This window comes from Panthera pardus, unplaced genomic scaffold (genome assembly GCF_024362965.1).
Source record: "Panthera pardus isolate Hobbes unplaced genomic scaffold, ASM2436296v1 HiC_scaffold_4, whole genome shotgun sequence".
Classification (NCBI taxonomy): Eukaryota; Metazoa; Chordata; class Mammalia; order Carnivora; family Felidae; genus Panthera; species Panthera pardus.
The window spans coordinates 14,105,472-14,124,509 of NW_026526969.1; the positions used below are offsets into that span (position 1 = coordinate 14,105,472).

The 19,038-nt window shown below is 53.7% G+C and overlaps 1 protein-coding gene across 2 annotated transcripts in view; it reads left to right on the forward strand.

Moving 5' to 3' along the window:
• The window catches only part of GNA12 (G protein subunit alpha 12), a 110,913-nt gene that overhangs the window by 41,136 nt on the left and 50,739 nt on the right, over positions 1-19,038 (forward strand). Inside the window, exon 2 of one of the 2 annotated variants that reach the window (XM_019422507.2) lies at positions 2,960-3,175. The exons of the other annotated variant lie outside the window; for it this stretch is intronic. Within the exon in view, the coding sequence (XP_019278052.1) occupies positions 2,960-3,175 (216 nt within the window). The remainder of the gene's footprint in view (positions 1-2,959; positions 3,176-19,038) is intronic. 2 annotated transcript variants of the gene reach the window in all.

Here is a 19,038-nt window from a genome sequence, read left to right on the forward strand (position 1 = left end):
ACTGTGTAACGGTACCTTCTCTGGTCTTAACCTGCTTTGCCCTGATGGCTGGTGGCCTTGAACATCTGGTCTCTCACCTGCTTGCGTGCTCTCTGTGTGTGCTCCCTGGCGAAACGTCTCATCATGTCTTCTGCCCATTTCCTAACTGGATTGTGTTTCTAACTGTTGAGTTTTGAGTGTTCTGTATAAATTCTAGACTCACGTCCTTTGTCGGGTGTGTGGTGGGTATTGCCTCCTAGTCCATAGAGCATCTTTTCAGCCTCTGCAGAGAGTCTTCTGCAGAGCGCAGTTTTAATTTTGATGAAGTCCAGTTTCTTGGTGTTTTCTTTTATAAATTATGCATTGCGTCACCTAGGAACTATTCACCGAGCTGTAGATCCGGAAGATTTTCTCCTATGTTCTAGTTTTGCCTTTTGAGTGGATTCTGTATAAAATGTGAGGTTGGAGGTCAGGGTTCTTTTTTCCTTTGCCTGTGGATGCCCAGTTACTCCCGCACCATTTGTTGAAAAGGCTGTTCTCCCTCTCTGTAATTGGATCTTTATAAAACTCAGTGGGCCACACTTATGTGGGGCCATCTCTGGGTTCTCAGTTATGTTCAGTTGATCTTTGTGTCTGTTCCTGTCCTGTCACCAGTACCGCACAATCTTGATTACCATAGCTGTATAGTAAGTGTTGAAATTGAGTGATTCCTTTCCCTGAGTTTCTTTTTCTAAATTGTTGCAGCTAATCTAGTACCTTCCCAAAAATTTTAGGATAGCTATACACACACACACACACACACACGACACACACAAACACACACACACGTCTATATACAACACTCATATATCCATATTCGTGCCCCTAAAAGATCTTGCTGGGATTTATAGAAATTGTGTTAGACTTGTATATCAATTTAGAGAGAATATTTACTATTTTCAAACTCCCAATCCATGAACATGGTATGTCTCTCCATTTGTTAGGTTCACTTTGGTTTCTTTCGTCAACATTTTGTAGTTTTCAACATACAGGTCCTGGACATGTTTTATACGATTTCTACTTTCTTAGTGATTGTTGATACGGCATTTTAAATTACAGTTTCCACACGTTCATTGCTAGTAAGTAGAAAGACAGTTGATTTCTATAGGTTAATTTTACATCCGGCGGCCTTGCTGAATGAATTCACGAGGAAGTTTTTTTGGTAGATTCCTTGGAATTTTCCACATAGACCATCATTTCATTTTATCTGCAAATAGACTCAGTTTTATTTTTCCCTCTTGCTGATCCCTGTACCTTGTATGTCTTCACCTTGCCATCACTGGCTAGAACTACCAGTACTGTATTCATTGGCACCTCCACAAGTGGGCGCCTTCTCTTGTTCCTGATTTTAGAGAAAAGGATTCAGTCCTTCACTGTTAATTATGACATTAGCTGTCAGTTTTTGTGAGTCTTCTCAAAGTTAAGGAAGTTCTCCTCTATTCCTAGTTTTCTGAGTATTTTTATGGTGAATGGTTATCAATTGTTTTAATTCGTAGGTCTGTTTCCCTAGCTAGATTCCGAGTTTCTACAGATCAGACTCTGCTTCATAAACCTGTTTACCCATGGTGCCTGTGAGCCTTGGACATGTGTTTGTGGATCAGTAGAAATGGGCCTGGTTACGGATGGCAGACGAGTGTGGGCCCCGAGGAGGGAACTCGCAGGAACATCGGTCACCAGACAGTCCTGGTCTAGACCTGGAGGACAAATTGCACTACTCTTTTTGGTCCCCGTTACCATTCGGCTCAGTGTTTCAATGCAGAAACGAAAGTTGTAGGCACCACACATGCTACAGCAGGGATACAAGGAAGCCACAATCGATGATGAATGAATCCGCTCTGACCCAAGTTGTTGGACGTGAAACTTCCACTGAGTTGTACAGTTTAAATGGGGGGATTGTATGTGACATATATCCTATAAAGCCGTTACTATTATTATTTTTTAATGTTTATTTATTTTTGAGACAGAGCACGAGCAGGGGAGGGGTGGAGGAGAGACAGTGGGAGACACAGAATCCGAGGCAGGCTCCAGGCTCCGAGCTGTCAGCACAGAGCCTGATGCGGGGCTCGAACTCGTCAATGGCGAGATCGTGACCTGAGCTCAACCGACTAAGCCTCCCAGGTGCCCTGATTGTTTTTTTAAAACAAGTGCCCAGTAGCAGTGAGGTCCTGGTGTTCTCTGTGCCAGGAGACGAGTTACTGCCCCCTGTCGTTCCAGGCCCCACCAGACCACCCTGAGCCTGTGAAGGCTTTTCCAGACAGGCCCCCCGCTGGTCTTTGCCCCCCGCAGGATTCACGGTGCCAGAGAGCGTTCATTGGGTCCCCTCAGAAGAACTCAGAAACTTGCTTCCATACGGTGTTGCTAATTTGGAAGCACTGGGGTGAGAATGATGAACTGGACCTCGTTACTGCCCAGTGGGGCCGTTATCCCCAGGACAGTGTCCCCCGCAGACTGGACACCTACCTGGGTTGGGGCTGTTTCTCCATCCCCTTTCTTAACCTGTCTGTGAGGTAAGAAAGGGGTCAAGAATACTCTATTTCTAACAGTGAGGAAGTAAGCCAAATAATGAAAAACAGCCTCTCCTCATCACTAACAGTGGCGGCATTCAATCCAGGATGTGCCCACGGGCCCCTGTTTCGGGGGGGGCAGGCCGCTCGGCTTGTGCATCTCGGTTTTGTCCCGTCTGGTGGTTACTGGCCACCTGTTGGTGGCTCGCCCATTCGCTCCAGGCTTTCAGACCGTCGTGTCCTCCTGGTGTCGAGGAGCTGCCAGGTTTCAGCGAGTTGAGACACGGGTGACTTGACCAAACGAAGCAGGACACAGACCCTGGTTGATAGCCTGTGAGTTTGCTGCCGCGTGACGGTCAAGGCCTGTGCCGCGGCTCTCTGTCGTGGTGCGGTCTTGGGAGTGTAATTAAACCCTCTCTGTCTCCTTTATCTCCTAGGGCTCAAGGGTCCTCGTGGATGCGCGAGACAAGCTGGGCATCCCGTGGCAGCATTCGGAAAATGAGAAGCACGGCATGTTTCTCCTGGCCTTTGAGAACAAGGCGGGGCTGCCCGTGGAGCCTGCCACCTTCCAGCTGTACGTCCCCGCCCTGAGCGCTCTCTGGAGGGACTCCGGCATCAGGGAGGCTTTTAGCCGGAGGAGCGAGTTCCAGCTGGTGAGTGAGCCCTCCCCCAGGCTACACGATCGTGATTTTCATGACCGGTCTTGGCCTTCAGAAGTTCCTTAAAAACTGTCAAAGTACAGGCAAGCTGCAAATTGCTGTACATCCTAATATTCAACACCACCAACAGCAAACACGCTGGAGGCAAATGAAGCTATCTAAATGGTTCAGCAGGGGCAATTTTCATTCATTCTGGCTAAGTAAGTACAAGGAGTACAACGTACTGTTAAAGCTCCGTGTAACTCTCGGGGCTTAGAATGTTCAGGCCTTGTTCATGGTGGGAAGTTACCGTCTCCTTGAAACCGCTTTCCGGCTCGTACGGTGCAGCTCCCGGCTGGCAGGTGGTGACCGTCTCCTTCCAGATCAGCTCCTTGGTTGCTAATCCGAACCGTCTGCTTGCTTTCTGTGGGTTCTTTCCTTCCGTTTTAATGTCCAAAAGTTTTGAAACATGCCTGGTCGTCTTTGTCATTTAGATTCATTGAAGACACGCCTGTTTGCGTTTGGCTTTTCCCTAACGACCCTTCATTCGCTCTAGACAGGGCTTCAGACTTCCCGGTAACAGGAGCAGCTGTGCCCGCCGTCCGTCCGTCTGTCCACACCCCGGGGGGCCAGAAGCACCTGTGACTCTCACTCCCTTTGCCCCTGTGAGCTGGGACCCCACGTTTTGAACCATCAGTCCCTTTCTTGACAGTTTTGCTACAAGATGTATTTTTAAAGCGTCTTGTCTACTTTCAAAGTTGATGTAAATGGTTTCATAGTGAATATGCTCTCCTGTGACTTGCGATTTCGGAATTCATTCGCGTTGCTGGTGTGGCTGTGGTTCCTTCATTTTCTCTGCGGCCGTCTGTCCACGGCGGGAATAAACAGGATCCGTCCGTTCTCTCAAAGCTGTGCTTGGGAACTGTTTTCCGTGTTTTGCCACTCCACACACAACTGCTGTGGTCTCTCTTGTGTGTCTCCAGACGCATGTGTTCGGGGTTTCCTCGCGACACGGACCGGGTGAGGAGGGCTGCCCAGTCCGCGGACGCCTATGCCTCCAAATGGACCAGATGCAGCAGGTCATGTTCCAGGGTGGTCGTCCCTGTAACACGTCTGCCAGCAGCAGAAAAGGGTCCCCGTTAGCTCTCGTCCTCGCTGATACTAGCGTTACCTGGCTTTAAAATTGTGATAGTAGCTTCTCGTGGTGTCATTGAAATTCCCCTGATGATGCTTATCGGCTGTGTGCCTTCTGGGATATGCCTTTGGTGCTCTTGCCGCTTTTTTCTAATGAGTTATTTGTATTTTTGTCATGTATTTATGCGGCCTGCCTGGTCGTTTTTTCCGTTCAGTTTCCATATGCTGTTCACCCCGTCTCCCCTAAGGCCGACCTGTCCCACAGCCGTAGCACGGCCGCCGTGACCGGAAGACTCGTGTTGGTTCCGTATCGTGAATGAAACAACAGACCTTTTTCCGGTTGCAGTGTTTTCCACTGGGGACTTCCCTGTGTGCCAGGATCCGGCTCAGGACCCCACATTGCCGTAGTCTGCAGTCAGTGACAGTCCCCCGTCAGTGGCGGTCCTCCGTCTTTCCTTAGTTTCTGTGACCTTGACACCATTAAAGAGCACCGATCAGTTATTTTGTGGAATGTCCCTACTTGGGTTTGTCTGGTATTTCCTCCTTGTTAGGACGAGATTGTCCGTTTTTGGCCAAAAGACTGCGGAAGTGATGGTGTGCCCCCTCGTAGCGACGCGAGCCTTCGTGGCTCAGTGAAGGCCGTGGCTGCTGGGTTTCTCAGCTCCCGGGTACTGTCGGGAGCTTTCTCAAGCTCCCGGGTACTGTCATATACGCGGGCGGGGGGCGGGGGGGGGGTGCTTTGAGGCGATGCAGGTGTCCTGTTGCCCCTGAAGCTTTTGCCCACTCGCCTTAATACCCATCGCTGGATCCAACCGGGGACATTTCTCACCTTGACATGCTTTTTCAAGTTAACTTCAAGAATTACGGTGGAAGGGCACCTGGGTGGCTCCGTTGGTAAGCGGCCGACTTCGGCTCAGGTCATGATCTCGCGGTCCGTGAGTTCAAGTCCCGCGTCGGGCTCTGGGCTGACGGCTCAGAGCCTGGAGCTGGTTTCGGATTCTGTGTCTCCCTCTCTCTCGCTGACCCTCCCCCATTCATGCTCTGTCTCTCTCTGTCTCAAAAATAAATAAAGGTTAAAAAAAAAAATTAAAAAATAAAAACAAAAATTACGGTGGAACAGTCGACAGAACTGGAAGATGCAGTCGTCACAGAAAGAAATCTTAATCTTCTAAGGGGCAGGAACATCCGGAACGGCTGGGGAACACAGCATCTCCGTGTAACACTGGGGTTTGAGTCTTTGTCCCTGTAAAGGACGTGGAATCACTACTACCCGTCGAGAACTGACCGGAGAGGCACATGTAGGCATCCACGGCCGATTACTCAGAGCTCTCGCTTGGTCAGCCTTCCGTCAGGGAGGGTGGTGTGGGGGTGGTTTTGCCAGACTCCTGTCTGCCTTGTTCCACAGTCATGTGGGGGGCAGTCATGTCGAGCTAGGGGCCTCCCAGCTGAGGTCGGGGCCTCGTGCAGGGAAGGACGTGGAAATACGCCGCAGAGGTTATGGCTTCCACAGCCCGTCTTCGTAGTAATCCCTGCGAGCGACTTGGGCCTCAGAAGCCAGTCTGCGTCTTTCTAACTCCATTCATTCATCCAACGCTTAAGGAGCACCTTCTGTGCTGGCCACGGGTGTGATAGGCTGGGGTATGGCAGTCATAAGGCCAACAATAGTCTGTCCCTGAGAGCCTTTAGTCTAGACCTCACCTCGGCGTGGGGTCAGGTGAAACTGGTGCAAGGTGGGTCCTGGCCTCTGTTTCCGACTTGTGCGCCCAGCAGCCGGGCTCCCCGAAGACGCAGTGCCCGAGGGGCGTACTGTTCCCGGCAGTCCTGTAGGCTTCACGGCCGCCGTAACCGGGAGCAGCTGCCCCTGGGTTTGGTTCACTGGGTGGTAGGGACGTATTTGTTATTTGTTCGTTCGTTTGTCTGTTTCTGAGCGGGAGAGAGAGCACGAGCGGGTGAGGGACAGAGAGAGAGGATCGAACCGAAGCGGGCTCTGTGCTGACGGCACGGACCCCACCGCGGGGCTCAGACTCACGAACCGTGGGATCATGACCTGAGCCCAAGCCGGTTGCCCCACCAACTGAGCCACCCAGGCGCCCCAGGTGTTTGTTTGGGTTTTTTTCTTCAGTTTTTTGAACATTTATTTATTTGACAGAGACGGCACGGAGGCGGGGCAGAGAGAGGGAGACAGAGGATCCAAAGCAGGCTCCAGACAGTGAACATAGAGCCCGACACGGGGCTCAAACCCACACACTGTGAGATTGTGACCTGAGCTGAAATCAGGAGTCGGCTGCTTAACCGACTGAGCCGCCCAGTATTTGTTATTCTTCTACTTTGTACTTTTCTGTGTGTTTTTTTTATAAAAATTAGGGCAACTGGGTAGCTTCGTCGGGTGAGCATCTGAGTCTTGATTTCAGCTCCCGTCATGATGCCACGGTCACGGGATTGAGCCCTGCGTCGGGCCCCACACTGAGCTTGGAGCCTGCCTGGCATTTTCTCCCTTCCCCCTGCCCCCCTAAAGTTAAAAAATAAGTTAAAAATCAGAGCATCTGATTGAAATGGGGGACAGTAGGCCTTCGTGGTCATTATTGCCGAGGCGTGCAGGCAGGGCCCGCCGTGGGGAACAGAAGCATCTCCGTGCAGCATGACCAGGCCCTTCCCTTCCCCATCTGCAGTCCGACCTTGCTCTCTCTCCTCTGGGGACCTTTCTTAAGCGTCACATCCTTTCCAGGGTGATGCTTCATCAACTTGGTTTTCTTTTTTTTTTTTTTTTTTCTTTTTTCCTCCCCAGGTGACAGGCCCTTGACAGTCTCTCACTGGAGAGATCCAGCTGCTTTGAGAATTGCTGTCCACCAGGTGTTAGACTGTTCCTGTCCCCTCTGCCCTCTGGGTTTACTTGCCAGTCCAGGGAGAGGGAGGAGAAAGGCCTAGTCTGGTGACGGCCGTGTGAGGGCCCTTCCTCCTCGGCGGAGAGCAGGGTGGGTGTGCAGGCCGGGGCTCTTCCCGCTCCAAAGAGGAGGCCGCCTGGCCCTTCTGTGTGGTCCCTGAGGCTGACTGCCAGTCACACGCGGAATTTGATAAGCTCTGCAGCTCAGAAACAAAGCGCACGACCACACTACGTTAGATCTTACCTTTCACAGCGCTTCTGAGACGTAGCAAGGCACACCAGAGGTTTCCTCGTAGGTAGACGAACGTAAGTATCGTCTCTGCCTGTGACCTTGTGCTAGCTAAAGACAGTTTTGGGTCTTTAAATGAATTTTGCGATTTACGCGCTAATTCACATGCCTGTAATATAGAATATGGATAATGTATTCACCACTTACCTGCTTTCTGTGATACCTTTGAAATTAGGGTCTCGTTCGTTACTACAGTACAGCGGAGGTGGGCACGTTGTCCTTTGTGTACAAGTTCCGCCCCGATAGTGACCGTGAGTTTGCACATCGTGGTCCTTGCTGGGCCATGTGGCAGGCGGGTGCTCACTTAGCCCTCTCTGCGTGCCGGGCGCTGTGCTGAGGTCGAGTCCCATTTGTTCTGAAAGCTGGTGAGACAGACACACTTACAAACAAATAATTGCAGTGAAATGTGCCAAGAAATATAATTGAGGAAGATACAGGCTACGTTAGGCCTAAACGGAGAAAACAGGCACTTCCAGCCGGGCAGGGAGGGATGAGGGGAGGTGTTCATGGGGGAGCTGTGTGAAGATGGGAGTGAGGGGCAGCCGGGTGGGGGGGGAGGGCATTCGGCAGACGTGCAGGACCGTGAGGCCACCGGGGAGCCCCTCTGGGCCTTCCTTGGCACCGTCCCCCTTCTCCTGCTCAGGCCGGTTCGCCTCCCCTGTGGTCACGAGGCGGCGGCGACACAACAGGGTCTCACCAGCGTAGCCACTGCGGGAGCAGGGAGGAGCCCGGGCTCGGTGGCGGGGGGAGGCCGCCGGTCTGGCCTGGGTGCCCTGTCCACCCCGTTCCGGCCTGAGGACGAGGGGCGGTGCGGAGCAGCGCAGGACCCCCATGAGCCGCAGAACCGCTGTGTGCTTGCAGCCGCTCTCGGGTTTCCAGAAGTGGCTCGGTGGTGGGCAGGCGGAGGCCGGCTGCTGGGCTCCCTCGGAAGGCCCGGTGACAGACTGAGAACCGCGGCCTGAGCACCAGTGGTTCTGACACTCGGTCCCACCTCTTCGGATTTACCGCTGCTGGGGCGTTTGCTTCTGCACGACTGCTCGTTATGTAGTCTACCTCGTGTTCGTCACCAGCTCCCCCGACCCTGACCCGTGTGAGCAGCCAGGGGCTCACCGGGTGCCGACCTGCCTGCCTGAAGGCAGCCAGTGTGCTCTCGAGACTGTGGCCCAACGGCTCCGGAAACGGCTTGGTGTGACCCTAGGTCAGGCGCACCGTCTCGCGCTCAGAGGACCGGACAGTCCCCTGAGTCTCCACATGACCTCCCGTCGTCCGATTGTGAGCCCAGCATCCGTGCACATGGCAGGGAGGCCGCGCGGGCGGACGTGTGGCACGCACACAGGACGATTCACGTCGACCGTGGACACTCGGTGCATCCTTTCCGTTCCTCTTTCAAAGGGGTGGGACGGTGTGTTGGCTTGACGATGTCGTCTGTCTGTCTCCTGCTTTGAAGACGGCATCGAAGGCTCCGCTCAGAGGAGCACGTTTACGCTGACGGCCCCGGGTTTCTTGATTCCTGGAAATGAAAGGCTTCTGCTTAGTACAGAGACTTATTTTCCCCCCGTCACGTTTAAAGGAATCGAGTCTTCCCGACCTCAGCAGAGGAGCTCGGAGAGGCTGAGTGCACCGGCTGAACTGCAGATGGACAGGACAGCTGTTGGTCACGGGCGTGTGCGGGTGCTGCCCCCTGACAGTCCTCCGAGTGTGACAGTTTAACAGGGAAATGACCTGTGGCCTCGGGTAACTTTATACTACCTACTGGCTCATGATTTATGATTTTATACTTTACGCCATCAAGAGAATCTCTGGACGCGGCAGCCTGGCGCCTGACGGAAAACCCACCCGTGTCGTGCTCACCTTCTGTGGCCCCCAGGGCTTGACTTCCTGCACGGCCACGATCCGTGTCGGCCCTGCCTCGTCGCCTGCTCTGCCAGGCCCTCACCCCATGGACGCTAGAGCCGTGGAAGGGCTGTAGAGACGCGGCTCGCGAGCCCTCGGGCTGGGAACACCCCTCCGTCGGGCCCTGGGAGAGTAGGGCCCCACGTCCTCCTCTGCCTCCTGCGGCAAACATCGGTTAGGCCGCGTGCCCCTTCCTCCATCTCAGAAAAGATCGGACCGGCCCCCTTTCAAAAAGGCCGGACGCCCTGGTTCACGTTCGCGAGCTTTCTCAGGAAGGCTCTGAGACGGCAGAGAGCCAGGCCAAACGGAGGACGAGGCGCCTTGTGGCCACAGTAACTTCCGTGGCTTCGAGCGCGCCGGAGACCAGGGGCCCGGCCGTGATGGGCGCGGGCCCCTGCAGCCGGCCCTTCCTGCTAGGGAGGACCTGTGCCCTCACGGCTTGGCGGCTCCCTGGTGGCTGGCCAGTGAGCGAGGCCTGGGGTGGCGGCGTGCCTGGGAAACGACAGGTCGCGTCCGCGGGCTGTCTGGGGGGAACACGGTGCTCGCCGCCGGTCTCTGAAGGCTCCGTGGCTGGTCTGCCTGCGCTCCGCCCGGCCCGCCCGACGTCCCCGGAATCCTTTGGCCTTTTCCTCTTCGCTCTGCTCTCAAGATGCCCTGTGGTCGTGCTTCTTTAAAGAGCTGTCCCGGGAGGTGTCAGGCCAGAGGGGGACGGGGGGCCCCCAGCAGGTGGGCGAGCACAGAGCCTTCAGCGCCTGATGCTCCTTGCGGTGCAACTTGGGGCATTCCGGACAACCTTTCTGCTTTGGGGATGCGGGTCTCCTGCTGTTGGCAGAGGCTCAGTGCTCCTGGGTGTCCGCTCCTCCGTGACCTCTGGCTGCACGTGGCAGGAAGCCCCGGACGGGGGCGCCATCTTCTCCCCTCGTGTCACAAGTGGCAGGACGGCCAGTCCAGGGAGGGCGGCGAGGGCCTGTGTCCGGGCCCTCGCGGTGACCTTCCGCGGGGCTCCTTGCCCGGACGTGCGCCCCAGACGGCGACGGGGGGAGGGCCAGGGGAGCAGGGCGACGTGCTCGTGAGTGTGGCGGGAGCGGAGTCCCCTGCTGCGTGCGGGCCCTCAGCGGCCCGGAGTTCCTGACGGAGACGCGCGGCTGCCGGTGCCAGAGGCCCGTTGGGACCTTTCCGCCTCCCACACGATGGGGGTGGGGGTCGGTGCTCCGTGCGGGGCCCCCGCGAGGGAGAGTTGGGTCCGTAAGTTCCTTTGGCCCCCGTGTTGAGCGAGGAGACCGTCGGGAGAGCACGTGATGTGGTGGCTCCTCCGAGTATACGGGCTGCTGGAGATACCTCACGGCCGGGCTTTGAGGCTCGTGTGTCCTTTCTAATTGTGTGGAGCGCGTTCGCTCAGCAAGTGTTTGTGGAGCAGCCACCGTGTGTCCCCGGGAAATAGCAGCAAACAGGCACCGCGTGGAGCTGACTTCCTGATAAGAAGAGACGGTCGTGCGTGCCCCCGCCTGCCCGGGCACGTGTGCTGTGTGTGTTAGAGGAGAACGAGCAGGGAGCTGGGATAGAGAATGCGGGGGCGGGGGGAGAGCCTCGGTGGATAAGCAGAGTGGGGGGGCCTGGGATAGAGAATGGGGGGGCTACCTGGGTAAACAGGGCGGCGGTTAGCATATTCCTGGTTCTTCCCCAGTTGCGTTCCCTTCTGTCACGGGAGTCGAGTTGAGAACGTGTCCGCAGAGCCAGGCTACGTTTTCCGCTCTCTCTCTGGTTGAATGTAGCCCTGGGACTCACTTCTCAGTCTTGCTCTTAAAATGACTGGCCACGTCTGCCCCAGCCTGTCCTCCTTCGCTCAGGCTGCTGACCGGTGCCCAGAACCTGGGTGGTCAGCGCACACCCACAGTGGAAGCGGCACGGGGCACAGTGGGGACACCCTGGGCCATACTGTTAAAGCCTCCGTAGCTGGGCTTGGAGCCCTAACTGAGGTAGCTTCCCTGAGTGGCATTTGAGAAAGCCCTGAGGGAGGTGGGAAAGCAGGTCTTGTGGTTGTCCGGGGGAGGGGGATGTGTTCTAGCCAGGAGACTAACCGGTGCAAAGGCCCTGGGGCAGGGTCACGCTTTGTGTTCCAGAGCCACGTGAGCGGGTGGGGTGAGAGGGGACGGGGGCGTGATGAGGGGCCACTTGGAAGGACTTGGGCTTCGGGGGGAAGTGTGGTGTGATTTGATGTACATCTCAACAGGATCGCTCTGGCGGCCCTTTCCGTCATAGAAACAAGGAGGCCTGCTTAGAGGCTTTTGCAGTAATCTAGGTGACAGGGCTGTGGCTCAAATCAGGATGATCTTGGTGGAGGGGATAAGTGGTCAGGGCTGTATGTCTTAGAACTGAAGAGGAATTTGGAGGTCCTCTGGTCTCACTGCCCATCCAAGCTTAAGGATTCCCTAGGCGTCAGCCCTGTGGCTGATATGGAGCCTGATACTTTAATATTCTTTTAATTTATTTGGAGAGAGAGAGAGCAGGGGAGAGGCAGAGAGAGAGAGAGACAGACAGAGAGAGAATCTCTAGCAGACTCCACACGGTCAGTGCAGAGCCTGACACAGAGCCCAGACTCATAAACTGAGATCATGATCTGAGCTGAAATCAGGAGTCAGACACTTAAGCGACTGAGCCACTTGGGCGCCCCTTACTTTGTATTTTAAAACGATGCTGTCGGAGAGTCCGTTTCTCTTCTTTGCGAGTGGCTCCTGGGCCGCCTGTGTGTCTGGAACCGGCCCCTGGAGCCACGGAAGTAAACCCTGTGCTCACGGTGTCTGTGACCAGAGGTGGCTCTGCCGGGAGACACGGGTCAGACCGCACGTCCCAGTCTTTCTGGGAAGCTCGGTCACCCTTCATTTCCTTCAGGTTTCGAGAGCAGGAGGGCGGGAGCAAAGATCTGGAGCAGAGGCGGGCAGGCCACAGCAGTTCACAGGCCCGCACGTCCCCCCCCCACCCGCCACCCCCACCCCGGGAAAGCGCCAGGCCAGCCCTCCTGTGCTGCAGGGGGACCAGCAGAGCTCTGCTCGGTCACTGTTGACCCGGGCTTTGCTGAGTGAGAACTGCGGTCGGTGCACCGCCCCCCTGCACGCTCCCACTGGCTGTGCCTCCCCCTGCAGTGCAGCGCGGGCTCCCAGCCCCAGCCGCTCTCTTCCTGCTCTCCACGCGCTCGCTTCGTTCTTCTTACATGTTACCAGTGGATCAGTGAAAAGAGCTCCGTGACCGTCAGTTCGTTCCGTATGTTTATCAGCCATTGACCGTTACCTTGTGTGAGTTGCTAGTGATGCCCTTTACTTCCTGTGGGAACGAGTTTCTGTTGGTTTCTATTAGTCTCTTATCAGGTGCTTGTTTTCCCTAATGCTTTTTTTTTTAACTTTTTCTTCTGAAAAAATCATAAATTCACAGGAAGTTGCAGCGATAGTACATCCTTCACCCATTTTCCCCCAACAGATGCGACTCTAGCGTAAGAAGAAAACAACACAGTTGCCGTTGGTGCAGTGTGTGTGCCTACGTGTGTCACACTGTTACGCGTGTGGATTCGTGTAATCGGCCCTGGGGTCAGGACACTGACCTGGAGCTCCTCCGTCACCCAGAGACGTCCCTGGTGCAGTCACACGCCAGCCGTGCCTCCGGCGGCCCTCACCCCTGCCGTGCACCAGATTGCACAAATGCAGTCGTACAACGTGTGCACTTTTGAGGCTGATGATGCCCTTGAGAGCCAGCCAGCCAGCTGCGTTTATCGTTTATCAGTAGTATGCCTGATTATTCCTTCTCTTTTTTTTTTTGTAGAGAAAGTGTGCATGTGGGGGAGGGAGAGAGAGAGAGAATCCCAAGCAGGCTCCGGGCCGTCCGCACAGAGCCTGACGTGGGCCTCGATCCCATGAACCCTGCGATCATGACCCGAGCCGAAATTAAGAGTCGGGAGGAGTCAGGACGCTCAACCTACTGAGCCCCCAGGCGACCTGCCTGTTTATTTCTGAGCAGTACTCCCCAGTCTGGAGGCCCCACGCTTTTGTCTAATTGCAAATAGAGCTAAATACACATGTACAGATACAGAGGTATGTGCGTCGTTTTTTATCTTAAAAGAATAGCTCAGAAGTGTTAGAAACTAGTGAATAATTTCTACAGACAGTGGAGTTCTCTTTGACGTGCTGGACGACCAGAGGTTACTTTCCTCATCCTGGTTTGGTACCGTGTATGTGTGTGTGTGTGAGTCAGTCACCTTTCTAACTAAGTTAACTTTCATAGTGTGATTCGTAGGAGAAAACTCAGCCTTCTTAAAACTGTTGAAGTCAGAGGACTTGAGAATTTCTCTAACCAAATCCTCCTATTCGATACTGAGAGGGTGTGAGGCTTGGGAGTTGAAGAAATGTATCTGCAGTAACACGGCTGATGAGCGGCCTGGCCGGGATTAGAACGCAGAGAACTCCGTGGAGCCCAAGCCTTTGAGGGCCTGTCTGGGTCCCGATCCGAGCACCGTGGGGGCGGGCGCACCGAGTTTTCCTCTGGGTGGCTCTTGCCTGAGGACACAGAAGCAGGAAGCCAAGTTATGCTATTCTTGGATCGCGGGCCGGTGAGAACTTACGTGTTCCTGCTCATGATGTCGGCCTTTCTTCCCCCCGTTTCATTAATCATGAATAGTGTTATGTACTCACAGACCTCTAAAATCTACTCCTTCGGGGGACGAAAAAATGAAGTGTTAAGCATTTTAACGTAGATCCCCGTGAATAATGTGCTGTAAAGTTCTGCCTCTGGAGGGTTTGTGAGCTGGAGCCACGGTGGTCCGGGTGGAAACGGACCTCCTACAGGCACACGTCGTTTTACTGCGCTTCGCACATACCGCTTCCTTGACACGTTGAAGGTCCGTGGAAACCGCAGAACCAGAGGTGGAGCCTGCGGGGGGGGCCGGACGGCTTCCGTCTCACGCTTCGCCAGACGAGGCCGCGCTCCTTCCGGGTGAGCAAGCGAGGAGGTTTCTGGAGCTGGAACCCACTCCTGGTGAAGGCGCCGCGCGGACGGGCGAAATGACCCCAGAGGGTTGAGAACGGCGCGTAAACCGAGTCGCTAAAGCCACAGGAGGGTGAGCGGCTGGACCCCAGGCGTCAAGGAAGTTCTCCCGTGGGTACGATGCTCTCGAACAGCCTCGCACGCTACGGAGAGGCCTTTCGGGAAAGAGTCAGCACAGCAGACTTGGTCGTCTCACCTCAGAACTTGCCAGAACCACCCCAGCCTCCAGCAACCTCCACCCTGACGGTCAGCAGCCGGCGGCCTCCAGGAAAACCTTCCACCGGCAGAAAGGTTACAGCCCGCTGCAGGCTCGTATCTTGTTTTCCTAGACCTGATGGCGTCGCACACTTAATACACTCCCGCGTAAACACAGTTTTTAGGCACAGTGGGAAACCAAAAAATTCATTTGACTGGCTTTACTCTGACCCTCGCCTTACTGCGGTGATCTGGCCGCGAACCTGCAATGTCTCTGGGGCGTGACGGGGGTAGAATTAATGACGGACTGTCGTTCGTTGTGTGCGATGACAAGGCCAGGAACCCCAAGGGAGAGGATAATGTATTTGAATGTATGTATTTAACTTCTGTACGGCAGACGTCAGCCTAAAGAAAGTTAAAAGGGAGACGACAAATTGGGGAAAAAATTGCAGTGTGTAACAAAGGTGTTTGTCCCCCCTGTGAAGAGGGTATAGACAACTGCAGCTTGAGACGTTCTCGTGAATCGTACGTGACGAATCCACGAAGGATGGAAAGTCACCATCCTTGCTGCTAACCGTGGGACTGCCGATTAAAGCAACAGCGACGTCCGCACTCGTCCGCCGGACTGGTCGTGACTGTGGCGGCCAATACCCTGGTCTGATTGGGGTCCCGGGAGGGAGGTACTGATACACAGAGGTGGCAGGGGTGTGACGTCAGTCACTCTCCAGCAGTAACTATAAGATTTCCGGCTTCTAATTACAGTGGAACCAGTTACCCAGAGACTCCTGCCAAAGGGAACTTAGAACTCTAGTGTTGGAAAACCACCGTGGGAAAGCCTCTAAGTGCGGACGGGGGAGGCGGCGAGGACGCACCAGGCCACACCTGAGGGTGAGACCCGGGGAGGTAGGCGCAGCCCCGGCAGCCGTGTCCCTGAGACGTTCGGTGATGTGAACCCGAACCACGATGTTTCCTAAGTTTTCAGGGTCTCAAAAGGAGGTCGACCTTTAAGATTGCCAAAGTTGACGACTCTGATCCAAAGTGCCTCTGTAGTGAGCTGAGGCCCCTGAGGGTGAGGTTGAGCCGCAAGTGGACCCCCAGACGGGGGGGGGGGGGGGGGGGGGGGGAGGGGGGGGGAGTGGAGAGCACTGCCTGGCTGCCGAGCCAGGGCCCGGCTTGGAGGAGGCACAAGGAAACCCACCGTAGACAGGCTCCCTGGGGGCTTGGTTCTCCGTGTCGTAAGAGCCGTCCGAGAAACCCCCTTGCTGTGAATTTACCTCACAGTGAGACACCAGATGGTGTGCCTGAGTGCCTGATAGAAGCAAGCGGAAACCTCTCTGGAAAAGACTCTTTAGGCCTGAAGCCTGGAGACTCCCCAGAAATGATGTTTTTAAGGATGGGGTTGGGATAGCCAGAGCCACAAGGAAACAAAGCATAATATCTAGAATCAGAAGAAAGGACAGCAGAATCTGACCCGTAGTGTTTAGGTAGTGGACTTACCAGACACAGATTTTAGAACAGCTGATCTTAGTGTGTTTAAAAAAATAGATGTTAGAAAATCTCTTTAAGAAAAAAACTGGAAACTATTAAAAGCAACTTAACATTTTTTAAAAACGTTTATTTATCTTTGAGAGACAGAGCATGAGCAGAGGAGGGGCAGAGAGAGGGAGACACAGAATCCAAAGCAGACTCTGGACTCTGAGCTGTCAGCACAGGGCCCGACAAGGGGCTCGAACCTGTGAGCCACGAGATCATGACCTGAGCCGAAGTCGGACATTAACCAGCTGAGTTACCCAGGCACGCCAAAAGTGACTTAACATATTTCAAAAGAATAAACTAGAACTTACTGAATTGAAAAATACAAAACCAAAATTGAAACTCTGTGGATGTGTTAGGCAGTAGCGTGAACCCAATAAAAGAGAATGTTAATAAAGAAGAAGAAATAAGGGAAGCAGATTTCAAGCATGTAGGACAAAAGACGGAAACGGGGAGAACACGTAAGCGGGTTGAGGGGGCATGGGGTGTGGTGGGAGAAGGTCTGACGAGCGTGCAGGCACGAGTTCCAGAAAGAAGGCTGGAGCAGACACAGTCACTGAAGAGAAAAACACCCGATCACAGTCGGGAGGCCCGTGAGTCCGCAGCAGGTGTAATTTAAAAGGAGGGACGGTTGGGCAGCTTTCTTCCCAGATGCTACAGCAGAAGCCACAAAGAGCGAATGACGCTCTGCGGTGGGAGTCTGGGAGGGTAGAACCACTACTCTAGGACTGTGTACGGTTAAGGGCAGAATGGAGACCTCTTGAGGCAGAGAAAGTTTATCATCCACAAATACTGAAGGAACCCTGAAGACTCCACTTGAAGCAAAACAGAAGTGATTCCAGAGGGAGGGTTTGAGACGTAAGTAGGAATGAGGAGGAGGGGCGCCGGGGGGCTCAGTCGGTTCAGCACCCGACTTCGCCTCAGGTCGTGATCTCACAGTTCGTGAGGTTGAGCCCCCGTCGGGCTCTGTGCTGACAGCCCAGGTCCCGCTTCGGATCCTCTGCCCCTCCCCCCACTCACGTTCGCTCTCTCAAAAGTAAACGTTAAAAAAAATGAAGACCAGTTATCTATTTTTTTCTTTTGTTGGTCATGCTTTTGGTGTCGAATCTAAGAATTCATTGCCAGATGCAAGCCTGAAAGATCTGCCCCTTTGTTTCCTTCTTATGTTTAGCTTGTCCTGTTACGTTTCGGTGGTCGATCCGTTTTTGAGTTAACTTTTGTCAGTGGAGTGAGGCAGGTGGGCGTTCGGTCATTCTAGCCCCATTTGTTGGACCCGTGTTCTCTCCCCACTGAGCGGTCTTGGCACCCTGGGTGAACATCCGTTGGTCATACACGTTGGGTTTATTTCCAGGTTCTCCATTCGGTCCTCTTGGCCTGTGTGTGTACCCTCTTGTCAGTCACACGCTATTTTGATTACCGTAGCTTTGTAGTAAGTTTGGAAGTTAGGAAGTGTAAGCCTTCCAACTTTCTTCTGTTTCTCTCATTGTGGTTTTGATTTACATTCCTCTGAAGACGAATGATGTCAAGCGACTTTTGAAGGAAAATGAAGTAGGAGGGCTTGCTCTTCTGAGAGGTCAGCAAAGTGTGGCCTGCGGCCTCTCATGTGGCTTGGTTTTGTTTGGACCCCCAGCTAAGAATGTGTTTTACATTTTTGAAGGCTTAGGAAAAACACAACAGGCAGTAGAGGTGACACTGTGACACTGTGGGTTCGCGAAGCCTTAAATAGTTACCATCTGGACCCCTACAGAGAAAAGGAAAACCTTTAATAACCGATACAGTGGGGGATTGAGTGACGCAGCAGAACAAGGTAAGTAAATTGGTGGCACCCCACGGCGAACCATGAAATCGGACCCTGAACACACCCAGTTTCAAGTGGATTGGGGACCTAAGTATGAAACGCTCCAGTATTCTTTAGGATGTAGTCCAGAACTATCAGTATGGTCTTGGTATAGGGGAGGATTTGAGTGATAGGAGCACCAGTGCAAAAGGAAAGGTCCAGAATCTGCCTGCCATCAAATGAAGAACTTGTGCTCATCCAGAGACCCCACCAGCTGTGAGAGTGGAGAACACACTCATCATCTACAACCGACAAAGGAAAAGTGTCCAGAATGTTTAAAGAACTTCCACAAATCCACAAGAAATAGGCAGGTCAATAGAAAAAATGGGTTAGAGGCTTAACGGACGTTTCTGGGACAATGAAATGATCTTCCACACTCAGCAGATTTGCCAAATTAAAACATTTGACAGTTGCGGGAATTGGTAGACTAGAGGAACGGGAACTTCCATAAACGCTGCTGCTGGTGGTCATTTAAATCGTACACCCAGTTCAGAAAAGCAGATGGGTGTTACTTACTCAGGTTTAAGATGTGTATTCTCTGTGGCTCCGTCGTCCCAACCCTGGCCGTATAGAAAGGTGTGTGTGTCAGTGTGCATGGCGTCACTCACAACTGGAAACAATCCAAATGCTCGTCAGCAGTAAAATGAGTGAGTAAACGGTGTGTGATTCCGAGCACTGCAGTGAAAACGGGCAGAGGACAGCTCCCATCAACAAGTATGGCGGCGTCTTGCCAGAGGAGGCGGACGTGGAGCAGGAGTACCGCGTGAGTGTGTAAAAATTCAGCCACGTTGTTGAGTACATACGCAGGGGATAAAACTACCAGGAGAAGTTAAGAAATACCATCACGGCGTCAGGACGGTGGTGAATTTGACACGTCACAGTGGACGTTTGACGAGGGCGCTGCTGTTCACGGTTCCCTGTTGACCTCAGTGGTGGCTGCTTTATCAGAGCGGTTATACGTTTCTCTCTGACACACTTGTTTCATATTATCCAATAGCTTACAGTAATAACGATATGAATTTGAAAGGGAAAATCCAATTAGACGAGTGTGCGGAGACTGTTTGTAAAGAACGTTGAATGTATTGCTC